At 56.4% G+C, this 12,778-nt stretch overlaps 1 protein-coding gene across 6 annotated transcripts in view; it reads right to left on the minus strand.

Annotated features, from left to right (window-relative positions):
* The window catches only part of PFKFB3 (6-phosphofructo-2-kinase/fructose-2,6-biphosphatase 3), an 86,911-nt gene that overhangs the window by 9,896 nt on the left and 64,237 nt on the right, over positions 1 to 12,778 (minus strand). For 5 of the 6 annotated variants that reach the window (XM_028496437.2, XM_028496438.2, XM_007119886.4 and 2 more), the window contains exons 2-13: positions 8,942 to 9,067; positions 7,862 to 7,958; positions 7,191 to 7,257; positions 6,655 to 6,729; positions 6,207 to 6,263; positions 3,907 to 4,031; positions 3,226 to 3,433; positions 2,698 to 2,844; positions 2,471 to 2,575; positions 1,011 to 1,140; positions 329 to 391; positions 150 to 214 (exon numbers count right to left, since the gene is read on the minus strand). In XM_028496437.2, the coding sequence (XP_028352238.1) occupies positions 150 to 214; positions 329 to 391; positions 1,011 to 1,140; positions 2,471 to 2,575; positions 2,698 to 2,844; positions 3,226 to 3,433; positions 3,907 to 4,031; positions 6,207 to 6,263; positions 6,655 to 6,729; positions 7,191 to 7,257; positions 7,862 to 7,958; positions 8,942 to 9,067 (1,265 nt within the window). The remainder of the gene's footprint in view (positions 1 to 149; positions 215 to 328; positions 392 to 1,010; positions 1,141 to 2,470; positions 2,576 to 2,697; positions 2,845 to 3,225; positions 3,434 to 3,906; positions 4,032 to 6,206; positions 6,264 to 6,654; positions 6,730 to 7,190; positions 7,258 to 7,861; positions 7,959 to 8,941; positions 9,068 to 12,778) is intronic. The other variant, XM_055087841.1, reaches the window with a different exon arrangement.

Consider the following 12,778-nt stretch of genomic DNA (forward strand, 5'->3'; position numbering starts at 1 on the left):
AGGCCGGCCGCGGGGGGGGGGGGGGGGCGGGGGGGCATCCCAAGTGCTGGCGCCCACTGGTGCCGCCGCTTGGCGGCATCCTTCCCAGAAGGAGGACAGGGCAGGAGTGTGGGGGGGGGGTGGCGGGGGGGCAGCAAGCTCGCACTCACCTCTGACCTCTCCCGATGCGTGCTCACGGACTCCACGTTCAGGTAGATGGATTCTACTCGGCAGCCTGGGCGAGGGCAGGGAAGAGGTCGGCTACCGGTTAGAGGGGCCCCGCGCTCACAGCCTCACCGCCACCGCATCAGGGAGACCGGGCTCGGAGGGGCTGCGTCACCACACTCACCGTAAGCGACAGGCGTCAGCTTCAAGACGGCATGAAGGGGGCATTTCAGGTAGGGCATCTCCTCTGAGAAGGAGAGAAGGGCCCACGGTGAGACTGGAGACTTGAGGGGGGACATTCCCAGGCCCCAGTGAGAGCTTCTGCCACGTGGGGACCACCTGCAGAGGCCTCGCTGGGCAGGGTGTCCCCCACCCTGCAACCCGGCCGGCCGGCCTGCTGCTCGAGGCAGGCGGCCCTACAAAGAACAGAACCGAAGCAAACCCAAACCCTCACACAATGAGCTGGAGTAAAAGAGTCAATTTCCCAAACGATTTAGGTGTCAGGATCCACATTTAAGTGTTAAGAGTAACGTCAGAGTTTTCTGGGCTGTTAACTCCTTAGAGGTGGGCTGCCTCTTCCCCACCCGACCCACAGCCCCTGAGACGTGGGGACGCAGGGCTTCCAGGAGGGTGGTTCTCGAAGCCGTTAAGCCCACCCAGAATCAAACTTCTCGAATGTCTTCCAGGGGCTGCAAGGAAGCGCTAGGCGGAGGGAGGGGGAGGGGACGCAGCCTTTCCTCACCCCTGGCAGCAGGCTACCCCAGCTCTAAGGCCAGTTTCCTTTCCCTCTCTCCTTTGTGGGGGGCTGTGACTGGCTCCCCACCCCCCTGACCTCCCGGGAGAGGATGCATCGGAGGACCAGGCACCTGCGCTCTTGTCCAGGAAGTAGGCCAGGAGGCAGCGCAGGACGGCCTGGTGGCAGATGACCAGCACATTCTCCTGCCGCTCCAGTTCCATGATCACCGGCTCCAGGCGCTGGACCAGGTCCTGGTAGGACTGCAAGACAGAGGGACAGGGCACCGAGCTGGAGCGGAAGCCCGGCATCCGTGGCCACACCTCTCCCACTTATAAACCAGAGACCACACGATGGATCCTCCATCAACTTCCTCCCCCGCACCGTCAGTGTGCTGCATCCCTCCCGGGCACTGGGGGACCCACCCCAACTGCCCTCTCCCTCTCACTGCTCCTTCCTGACCCTCACCCTCCACCGAGAAAGTGAGGGAATGGGGCCCTGACACACACTACAGCGCAGAACAGCCCTGAACACGTTATAGAGAGTGAAAGACCACGGGGTGTACGATTCCACTGACGTGAAATGTCCAGAACAGGGAACTCCAGAGACAGAACGTAGACTCACAGTTGTCGGGGGCAGGGGAGGAGGAACTGGGACTGACCGCTAAAAGGCTGTGGTTTCTTTATGGAGCAATGGAATGTTCTAGAATTAGTGGTGATAGCTGCTCAATATTGTGAAATAGAAGAAAAATCACTGACCTGTACACTTTGGTTAAAATGGTGACTTTTATATGATGTGAATTTTGTCTCAATAAAAGAAAATCGAAAAAGAAGGGGTAGGCCTGTACCTTTAAGACCACCGAGGTTCCCCCCACCCCCAGTCCCCTCTCTCACTAAGCAGGTCCCAGGGAACAAGGGCCTGGGAGGGACCAGGGACAGCGTCCTGGGCTCCAGGGAACTGACACGCTGAGCGGACGGGAAGCACCCCCGCTGGGTGTCACCGGGCCGAGCCTGCGGAGACCCCAGAGCACCGCCTACAGCTGGACTCTCCATTCAGTGCTGCAGGCAGCTGCTCGCTCAGCCCGAGGGGGCTACACGGCCTAAGGGTCCCTCCACCAGCATCGATGGAGTCAGTACCAGTGACTTGCTGACGTGTCTGCCATGTCGCCCACAGTCAAGGGGGCCCTTGTGTCCAGTGAATCACCATCCAGGACTGTTTTTCTTTCCTGAATTGTCATGTACGTCATTAGAGAAGCACATCTGTCCCTGCTGCTTGTGGGAAACACAACTGTGCTTCTCTCGGAGCTGTTTACAAGGTCCAACTCGGGAAGACTCGATTCAAAGGCAGACGGGCCAGGACGAGCGTCGGCACAGGGTAGCGGGGTGGACGCAGGGGCCCTTCCTCCCCGGAGTCACCAGTAACGGGTCCCTCCGGGTCCCTAGCAGCCCCCCTCCCCAGCCTGGCCAGAAACAGTAGCCTCAGAAGGACCAGCTCAGCTCCTTGCCCACAGCAAGCAGCCCGGCCACCTGCCCATCACTTGCCCAGCGCACACAGGCCCGAGCCAGGGACGCAGAGGGAGGGGGCGGCACGCACCTCCCCGGTGGGGTAGCGGTAGTAGTACTTGTCCTGCTCGCGCAGCGCGTACTCCTCGGGGTAGGTGTCTTTGATCTCCTCGTAGGTCATCTCTTCACAGACGCCCTGGCGGGAACACCCAGGGGTCACTGGAGGGAATACCCGCCCCGGCCGCCCTGGCCTGGCCAGCGCAGCCCCGCAGCTGGGAAGCTCCCAGGGCTCCCAGCAGCTCCCGGCCCCGGACTCACGGCATCAATCTCGTTGAGCGCCTTCCACTGCTCGTAGGGGAGCCGCAGGGCCTCCGCCGTCTGGATGGTGCTCTTCAGCTGGCTGGTCCACACCTTGAGGTCCTTCAGGTTCTGCTCCTCCACAAACTTGCTCAGGGCACTGGCGAACTGGGGGGAGGGGTGGGGCGGCGGACGGGGTGAGGGGCTCACGCTGGACCACCGGCTCTGCCCCTCCCTCCCGGAGAAACAGTGCAGGGCCGGTCCCCGTGCACATGGGGGTCGGGCACACTGTCCTCACGGCCGGTGAGGGGGGCCTGGGAGCAGCCACTGCACACGCACCCCCTCCCCTCGGGCGCACACACACCCCGCTCCCCACAGGCTCAAGAGACCCTCCACCCTCCCCAGGGTGGGGGTACACACACAGACACACGTGCATATACATCCCCAGAGGAACACACACAGACATGCATACACATGCACACACAAGGACACACAGGGACGCACAGCCCCGCCCCTCGGTCTCCTTCCCCATCCCCGCACTCCTGCTACCTTCCTGCCCCTGCTGGACAGGCCCGAGTCCCCTCCGATCTTGCCCTGCAGGTTGTGCTCGCTCTCCCCGTGCCGGCACAGGTAGATGGTGCGGGGCTGCACGTGGATGTTCATCAGGTAGTACACGATGCGGCTCTGGATGTGGTCCTGGACCCTGTTCACCAGGAACCGCCGGCCCACGTCGATCACCTTGATCAGGGACAGGTCCCTGCACAGGAGGGCGACCAGAGGATCAGAACACTGGGCGGCACAGCCGGGGCAAAGCCCCGCCCCCGCCCCACCGCCGAGACTCCGCCCCAGCTGATCCGCAGTGTCAGCTCCTGGGGACACAGACGGAACCTCTCTTCTCTGAGAGTCAGGGGGTCTGAGTCTGTAATTCCCGCAGAGGAGTGAGCGCTGGAGAGGCTGGCTGGCCTCCCAGAGCACGGGGAAAGAAAAGCAAGAGGATGGAAAAGAAAGCAAGGGAAATATCAAAGGACAGGAGCAAGATGGGGCTCAAATATTCACTTTCCACACTTGTACATGTCTAAAACACCACATATGTCATCAGAGTTTTTTTAAAGATATTTAAAAAGAGAGTTTATAAAAGTATCCAGGAGCAAACGCTTCGTGGGAACATCAAGAATATAATATTCAAAGCCCTAAAGTAGGTGGCTCAGACGGTCACCTCTTAGGAATTACCTGTCACATTTATCGGGGTCGAGGGGCTGGTAGCTGGCTTCATAGCAATTAATTCTCTTCATGAAATCGTCCATAGCCTCTGCTGAGTTGCAGTCTTTGTAATCCGGGCTGGAGATTTTCACTTCCTATAACACCACAAAGAGGCAGCTGATAAATCACGCTGGAAGGCTTTCTGCTTAGAATGAAGCAGGATTTGGGGCTCGCAAACGGGGAAAAGCACAGACGGGCTCGGAATGATGATGACCCTACCCAGCGTTTTAAGAGGAAAAAAAAAAAGAGATACGGCTGGACGCTGAGTCATAACCCCATGCTTCCACGGGGAGAGCACCCAGGGTAGACAGAACCTCTCAGCCCGGAAGGGCGAACACAGGAAATCCACGCAGATTCTAATGAACCCCTCTGAATGGGCCCCGATTCGGGATCAATCCAGTAGCCAGGTCACCACCAGGCAACCCAGCCTTCAATTCAGCTGAGGTCCCCATAAGCACCTACAGCGTTCACCCCACCAAGCGGAGGTTGTCCGTAAGCAAAAGTGCACCGCGAGGTGCTGGCGATGCCCTGGTCCCACGTGCCAGGCAGGATTCCTTCTCCACTGCCCACAGGTGGGGGCAGCACGCACTTGTCACCGGTCCCCAATGGATGCTTCTCCACCTGCACTGCGTGTCCAGTCCTGCCCAAGGCTTGCTCTCATGGGACAGAGACGGAGGAGAAATGCCCCTCGGGCCTGCCATCCCCTATAACTGAACAATAGGCCTGAGCAACCTGGCAGATTTCAGGGAAACCCAAGATTTATTAATGCATGTGCTCTTTTCGTCCTCAACAATGACCACAACCATAAAACAGAGGCAGGCACGCTGCAAAATCCGAGTTCAGCGGGGAGTTTCATGGGTGCACGGTTACAGCCCGGGAAGATGAAAGAGTTCTGGAGGTGGATGGTGGGGATGGCTTCCCAACAATGTGAATGCGCTGAGTGTCACGGAGCTGAACACTTAAAAACGGTCAAAATGGTACCTTTTCTATTATGTATATTTTAGCACAATTTAAAAAAAAATCTCCGTTCACAAACCCCTTTCTCCAGCACAGCCTTTGCATAAAAAGCACAACAGAAAGGCCTAAAAACTGCAAAGTTGCTTTGAGGCTTCATCAGAGAAAGAGATCTCTGAACACGGAGACGGTCGGGGCAAACAGATCCAACGGATTCACAGAGGATGAGACAGAGTTTCTGGCCAAAGCGAGTGTAGACGGCTCACTGGGGAAAAACGATTCTGCAGCTGCACTCTGCTTCCCTACCAAGTGGAAATGGTAGAACCAAACCAAAGAAATACAGCAAAACCCTTTGTTTAGAGCATGGCAACTTCTGTTTCCTCCTACTCTGAGCCTCTTCCTTTGGGGCCACTGAAACCAATCTGGACTGATTTTCTACCATTTCAATAGCTCTTCCTGAAATATGAACTCATTTCTGAGAAATGCATGTAAATATTCCCACTGCCTTGGAGAAAAGGCCCAACACCAAAAGCTAACTAACTCCCAGCATCCCTTTAAAGGATGCACACTTGTACGTGGCCAAACTCTAGCATTCCCTGTAGAAGTGTCGGACCAGCTTTTCTTTACAGGTAACGTCTTACTCTGATGTATTTAAGCTGGAGAAGAAATTATCTACGATACAAGAAAGGGAACTGCGGTGAAGTCTTCATAGTAACCGTTACCGTTTATGAGCTATTGCTATCAAATAAAATTTAAGAATTAATCAAATTAAACTGCCAATTACCCTCAATTTACCCCGGCAACTTCCCCTTGGTACAGGGAGAGGAGCAGGAAGATAGTTTAACCACCACATTCTTCCCAAATTTGGGAATCCTGCCTTCTGTCTGCTGAGTCCTACGTGCTTTTGTCAATACACAACCATTCTTACCTACCAGGGGCCTTTACAGCAAAAGAGACCGGCCTGCTACCTCCTTTCCCGTCTGGAGGGGTGAGCTGCTCTTTGACCTGAGCAGCCCCATCACCCCCCAACTGCCAAGCTCCTGCCACCAACAGAAACTGTTCGAGGTCCCCCAATTTCTCTCTTATGACCCACAAAGACAGCTTTCTACCAACCGTCTGAAAGGACCTTGATAAAGCCAGTCCAAGTCATAGAATGTGCTTTTAAGTTAAATACCGCTCTGTACTTCTGACCCCCCGATCCCTCTTCAGACAAAATCAACGACCAGCTGGGAGACCCAGCTCTTTCTCAGGGTGGCTTCTCTGGGCCGACCCAGTCCCTCACTTTTCTCAGATTAGCACACTACAAAGGGTCTTACCATGATGTTGGAGGCCACAACTGTAGGATCATCACACACAGACTCAATGAAAAACACCTGGGATGAAGCAAGACAGAAACGCTAAGAAACAACAAATGTGGTAAACACAAAGGGCCAACTTTGGTATCACTGTGATGTCACTACCACATTGGAGCAGAAAGGACCCCACTCATAAATCCCCAAATACAGAAAAAGGAACCAGCCACTCAGTCCTGAGTCCTCTGCACCCGCCCCCAATAGAGGGATGCTCCCCCTCCCCCTCCCTAGTCCCTGTAACCCCTAAGAGCCCCCACCAGGCAGGCCCCATCTGTAGGCAGCAAAACCCAGGCATCGGGAGGGGAAGGCCCGAGCATGGAGCACAGGTGCTCCAGACACAGGAACCAGCCGATCTCTGCGGGGCTTCCCTTGCCCCTGAGCGCTCCGAGGCGAGATAAGAAATCAGGCTCACCTTGAAATCATTTTCTTTGGCAAAATGAAGGATCATGTGTCTCCTCTCTCTAGTAGTATTGGTGGCATCGAAAACCTGGCAGGGAGAAAGAAGGGCAGTGAAGAGAGCCCAGTTTGAGTTGCACAGTGTTTACCAAACCACCAGAGGTCCGGCCTGGCACTTCCTGGGGCTCCAGGAGAGACCTCACCCTCCCAGGCCCCCCACTGCCTCCTGCACTCAAGGATGGAAAGGGAGGGATGGGAACAGAACTTAAAGCAAAGGAACAACAGCCATACGCAGGGGAGGGAGCACGAGGAAGGGACACTGGCTCCCTCGGCTGCAGCCGCCCCAGGTCCAGCTGCCTTGTGCCCCCAAGTCCGCCCGACGATCACCTTCCTCCCGAGTCCCCGTGCTGCCCTTGTCCCCTGCTTCCCTCACAGCTCAGGCCAGACCCCCGTCCCCACTGGAGGTGTCCCCACACAGCCCTGTCTACATTCCTTCCCCCCCAGGGCACCACCCCGCTGGGATCGGAGACAGGGCTTATACACCAGGCTTACTGCAATTTGGCCCCCTTCCTTCGTCAGGTAACTTTTGACATCTCTCAAGGCAGCCAGCGCACACTGCCTGCAACACACAGAAAGAGCATGGGCGCGTCAGAGCCGGGCCATCGCAGGAGGACGCGCGGGCACCCCCCAAATTCACCCCAACGAGCAGGGTGACCTGTGATTCTACTGCTAAATTGCTCAGGCAGGCGGGACCGTCAGGCCCGAGGCCCCTGATGGGAGGCCCGAGGCCCCCGATGGGAGCCCCGCACACATGGCTGCAGCACTTGGGCCTCGGCGGCCCCATGGCGGCTGCACACTGAAATTCCCCTGGGAGCTTTCAAAACACGGATGCCCAGGTCCTGCCCACAAATGCCCACTGTACCCATCTGGGCAGGGCTGTGCCCAGCTCCCAAGTGATTCTAAAGTGCAGCTGTCACACTTCAGTTCCCTGGTCACTTTGAGCTGAAAAGAAAATCCTTTTCCAACGTAAACAGATGATGTTCCATGAAAACGATTTAGTTCACTCCTAATGAGATGTTGTTGTCGGTCAGCAGGATCAGTGAGGCTCAGAGGCCGAGAGGCTCATGCTGATACACAAGAAGGGGGGCCAGCTGCCTCTCTCTCACCCAACCTGGTGGTACAGAGCGCCCGTCCCCCTCTGCCCACTGCAGCCCGGGCCTCACTTGCGGACTTTCATGGCCTCCTCGTTGTCAGGGCGGAAGAAGTTGTAGGAGCTGTACTGCTTCACGGCCTCCCGGCGGTACTCGCCCACATTGAACACTGGATGGAAAAGAAAGGCCCCTTAGCTGACCACGCTGACCACCAGAAGGGCCTCCCATGGTCAGGATCACTCTTTCCAGAAAAGAAAAGCAAGCCGGCACACGACTTGAATAAGATCCCGAAAAGACCCGGAAACCAGACAGTGGGCTCCGCGTCCTGTGCCAGCATCGCTTGGCCTGGAAGGCTGCCCAGCTCCCCCAAACCCAGGACCCTGCTTCTCCGGGGTTGCCTCCCATGGCCCAGCCTGCAGGCCGGCCTCTCCAGGCCGGGGCTGGAGCCTGAGCCTGAGAGTAGGTGGCAGCCACAGGCCTAGTGAAAATCGGGGCCATGATGTCCGCCAACGCACTGGGGGTGGGGGGAGTGAGGGCTCATACGCATGGCCAGGGCCACAGCAGCCATTCTGCAGATCAGCAGCCCGCACCCAGGGTGGACAGTGGGTGCTGAGCCAGTGCTTAATGTAGGAAGCACTGTGCTGGGCACAGGGCGGGCTGGGCAGCAAATGTGAAAAATTAGTCCCCGTGCTCAACACCCCCCGTGCAGGTGGGAAGACCAGGCGAAGATTCGCAAAAATATAATCGATAGTACAGAGCACTTTATGACGGTCAGTGGAGGAGTGTCACAACTAAGGGCTTGGGGAACTTAAAGGAAAAGATCCGCACAGACTGCGGTGGTCAGAGAAGGCTTCCTGGAGGAGGTGAGGGCTGAGCTGGGGAGGATGCAGGGCAGGGGAACCAGACAGCAGCCAGTGAAAAGAGACCCTCCCCCTCCCATACACAGCAGGGTGTGCATACAGGGTGGAGGGTGGCACAGCCGGAAAAGAAAGTGTGTCCCTCGACTACAGGGACAGCACCCTGTGGGATGGCCCTGCACAGAGAGTCCCAGCAGCTGGAGAGGGAAAGGCCATTCTTTTTTGGAGGGGGCGGTCATGGCAAGCAGGAGGGTGCCCTCAGCCTGACAGCCCCGGCCTGGGGGCGCAGGCTCACCTTTCGTGGGGACGCCAATCCAGTTGAGGTAGCGGGTCAGCTTCTTGGAGATGTACGTCTTCCCCCGGGCTGGAAGGCCCACCATGACAATCACTGTTGGGGAGTTGGTGAGCTTCGGCCCACAGGCTGGGGAGAGCAACACAGAAAGGGCCATGAATAAAGCAGCCAGCGGGGCCCACAACAGGCTTTAAAGAATTCCACGGGGGACTTCCCTGGCAGTCCAGCAGTTAAGACTCCGTGCTCCCAATGCAGGGGGCATGGGTTCGATCCCTGGTCGGGGAGCTAAGATCCTGCAAGCCTCACGGTGTGGCAAAAAAAAAAAAAAAAAAAAAGGAAAGAAAGAATTCCACGGAAACACGGCTTTCATTCCCACCTTGAAGCCCCTACGTTTTACAATCCAGCGGGACTGGGCCCCTGGTGGCCAGAACCCTTGGTCACACAGCTCCCTCTTGCTTTGAGGTCCACACGGCAGGGACCCCGAATTCCCAGCCTGACACCCGAGGGCCCAAAACCCAGCCAGGAACCAATTACTAACCCCAGAGCAGAAAGCACCCCTGGGGGTGTAAGGCTCACCAATGATGATGAGGTTATCAGTAGGAGAGGTTGCTTCAGATTGCAACATAACATGTAAATCGAGGCGGCAAGTAGGAGCCCTGGGGGGCGGGGCCCCAGCGGTGGCCAAATTACAGACAGAAGCCTATTGTCAATTTCGCACCGCCATGCACGAAGTCTGCATGGCCTTCCTAAAATAAGTAATTTTTAAAAGGCAATTTTCACAAGTAAGAGTTTTTCAAATGGGAGTAGGTCAGGGACCCGAAGGCTGACTCCCACAAATTTATCTGTCCCTGAGACTCTCCTGCCCTTTCCTGCTCCTCCCCTTCCACCAGGTCACATGGGCCCCGGCAGGGCCCCCAGAAACCCAGAGGGTCTTGCCCGACTTTGCTGAAAGTCAAAGGGGATTTGCAAAATCCCCTCCTGACTTTGCTGCTGAACCACTGTCTCACGTTCCTCAGAATCTCAACAAAACAGCAGGGAGAGAGGTTTTCACTGGGTTTGAAGAAAGCAGCCCAAAGAGCACTGTTCTGGACATTTCAGGTGCGGTGTTTCCTTGGCTGGCGTCTTGCCCCTGAGATTCTCCGGCATCCTGGTGACGAGAGTGCTCTCGAGCCTGGAGCTGCCCATGGGAGCCAGAGACCAGCCGCCTGCCCGCTCCCTGACCAGCAGATGGGAGGCAGGGAGGGCCGCCAGGCCACTGACAGCACAGGCTTGAGGAGATGCCTCCTCTTAAGCCGGACACCCCAACACAGCCCCATGATGCTGGGCCTGGGGGCCAAACTGAGGTCCCATGTCCAAACACCAGCCATGCTGTTCCAGGGTCTGCTCCTGGACCTGCAGGCTGGGGCCACAGAGGCAGCACGCACCGCACACAGGGGCTGTGTCTCCTTTCATGTTTCTAGACCATCGGTGACCTCCACGCACAGCGAGGAGGAGGAGGAAAAAGGCCATTGGGAGGCCAGGAGACACTAGGGAGCCACAGAAACCCTTGGCTGGGATTCCCCAGCAGCCATCGGCCGGGAACAAACAGGTTCCTAGAAAACAGAGGCCATTTCCCTGCCCTGCGTGAGCACATGAGTGGGGCAAAGAAGCACCAGTCGGCCATGTGTCACTCCGGCAACTGCAGGTGACACATGAGAAAGTGAAAGTGTCCTCGCTTGCGCCTGGAAACAATACTCATTCTGTTCACCCTTCCCCCAAGCCACCGGTTTTCCCCTGGTCGTATCTGACGTCCCCACGCGCCATTGCTCTCGAGAGCATCCAGACACACACAGAGACAGGCGTGCGCACGTGCGCACACACACACACACTCTCAGCTGTGCACATACATGGAATACTTTTGTTGGACTCATGCCATGGAAACAGAGACAGAGGCTGACCGATTTATCAAATCGGGGATTACTTCTATATCCACTAATCGTATGCGCAAATCTCCTCTGGCAGTAGACACTTAGGGAGGAAAAAAAAAAAAAAAACCCATAAAGACATGGCAGAGTACATATCTGAAGCCAAAAATTCAAGCTGGATCTCAAACCCAAACAAACCATCTCTCCTTTGTCTGGCGAAGCAGAATTGATTGCTCTCTTCCTTTGGCTTCTTGCATGAGATTCAGAGAGCTGCCAGAGGGATGGCCAGAGGTGCCTGCAGCTGCCCCTCCGCCCAGGGGTCCCCAAGAGAGAAGGGAAACCACAAAACCTGGTGGCTAAACCTTCGGGTTTTACTCTTCTTCATCCCTGCCCCCTCTTTTTTTAAACTCACAACACATCTCAAGTGCTTTCATGGTCCTATAACCACCCGCCTCTGCTTCAGTTCCCCTCTGACTCTCAGTTTCTTCTTCTCTGCAGAACTTTTTAACCCTCCCACCTCTCATACCTTCCTCCCTGGAGCTCTGCCTTTTCGTCTTCCTCCCCAACAGCACAAGGATTTTCACAAGATTTTCCGAAAAGTATTTGTGTGTAAGGGGATAGACAGAGGTTAGAGGGGTAAAGAAGCAATCGTCTGAAGCCCCTGGACAGAGGCTGCATTTGCAGGTTCCAATTCTAGCCCTGCTCCCTGACTGAGCTGCTAAAACCTCTCTGATCGATGTAACCCACTGTGTCTCAAGCAGGCAGGACAGCTGTCCTGGCCCACGGTATGGACACCACAACGCAGGCTCAGAAAATAAAAGAAACCAATGGAAGACACTTTGCCGCTGCTCCCATACCTCCTGCAAGCTTTCTTCTACCCAGAGATGCTCCAAAATGTTAACCTCAAAAAGATGCCGCATCACTTGTGCTCTTTCCCTACGAGTAGGTAAGTCATGTTTCAGTGCCGAGTTTCAGGGGAACTAATGGAAGACCGACGGCCAAGCTGCAGCTGTAGACAGGGCCAGTGCTCAGGATGGCCCCATGGAAGTTCGGCTGCATGTCTACAGTAACCATGGCAACCTGCTCCCCTGCCAGGCAAGGACAAACCACATGCTGCACAGGAAGCCCTGCTGTGACCCTGCGGTGATGCCACTGCCCAAGAAGGGCTCTCTGGGGAATGGGTTCATGTGATTGGCCCTGGACTGTGCTCTGCTGGACACAAACCCTCTCCTGAGATCACACCAGCCCAGAGAGTCTGCTTGGTCCGTGTTAAGAATACACATCTAGGGCTTCCCTGGTGGCGCAGTGGTTGCGCGTCCGCCTGCCGATGCAGGGGACACGGGTTCGTGCCCCGGTCTGGGAAGATCCCACATGCCGCGGAGCGGCTGGGCCCGTGAGCCATGGCCGCTGAGCCTGTGCGTCCGGAGCCTGTGCTCCGCAGCGGGAGAGGCCACAACAGTGAGAGGCCCGCGTACAGAATACACATCTAGGGACTTCCCTGGTGGTCCAGTTGTTGAGACTTCGCCTTCTGATGCAGGGCGTGTGGGTTTGATCCCTGGTCAGGAAGCTAAGATCCCACATGCCTCACGGCCAAAAAACCAAAACATAAATCAGAAGCAATATTGCAACAAATTCAATAAAGACTTTAAAAATGGTCCACATCAAAAAAAAAAAAAATCTTTAAAAAAACAAAACAAAACATCGAAGTGAGCTTGCCCCAGGCAGGTGGGCTGAGCCTCTGCTGTGTAGGGAGACCCCAGCTCAGCAAAATCTCTTTTCAAAGCTCTTCTGGGGCTTCCCTCGTGGCACAGTGGTTGCGCGTCTGCCTGCCGATGCAGGGGAACCGGGTTCGCGCCCCGGTATGGGAGGATCCCACGTGCCGCGGAGCCGCTGGGCCCGTGAGCCATGGCCGCTGAGCCTGCGCGTCCGGAGCCTG

The sequence above is a fragment of the Physeter macrocephalus genome, chromosome 11 (assembly GCF_002837175.3).
Source record: "Physeter macrocephalus isolate SW-GA chromosome 11, ASM283717v5, whole genome shotgun sequence".
Classification (NCBI taxonomy): domain Eukaryota; kingdom Metazoa; phylum Chordata; class Mammalia; order Artiodactyla; family Physeteridae; genus Physeter; species Physeter macrocephalus.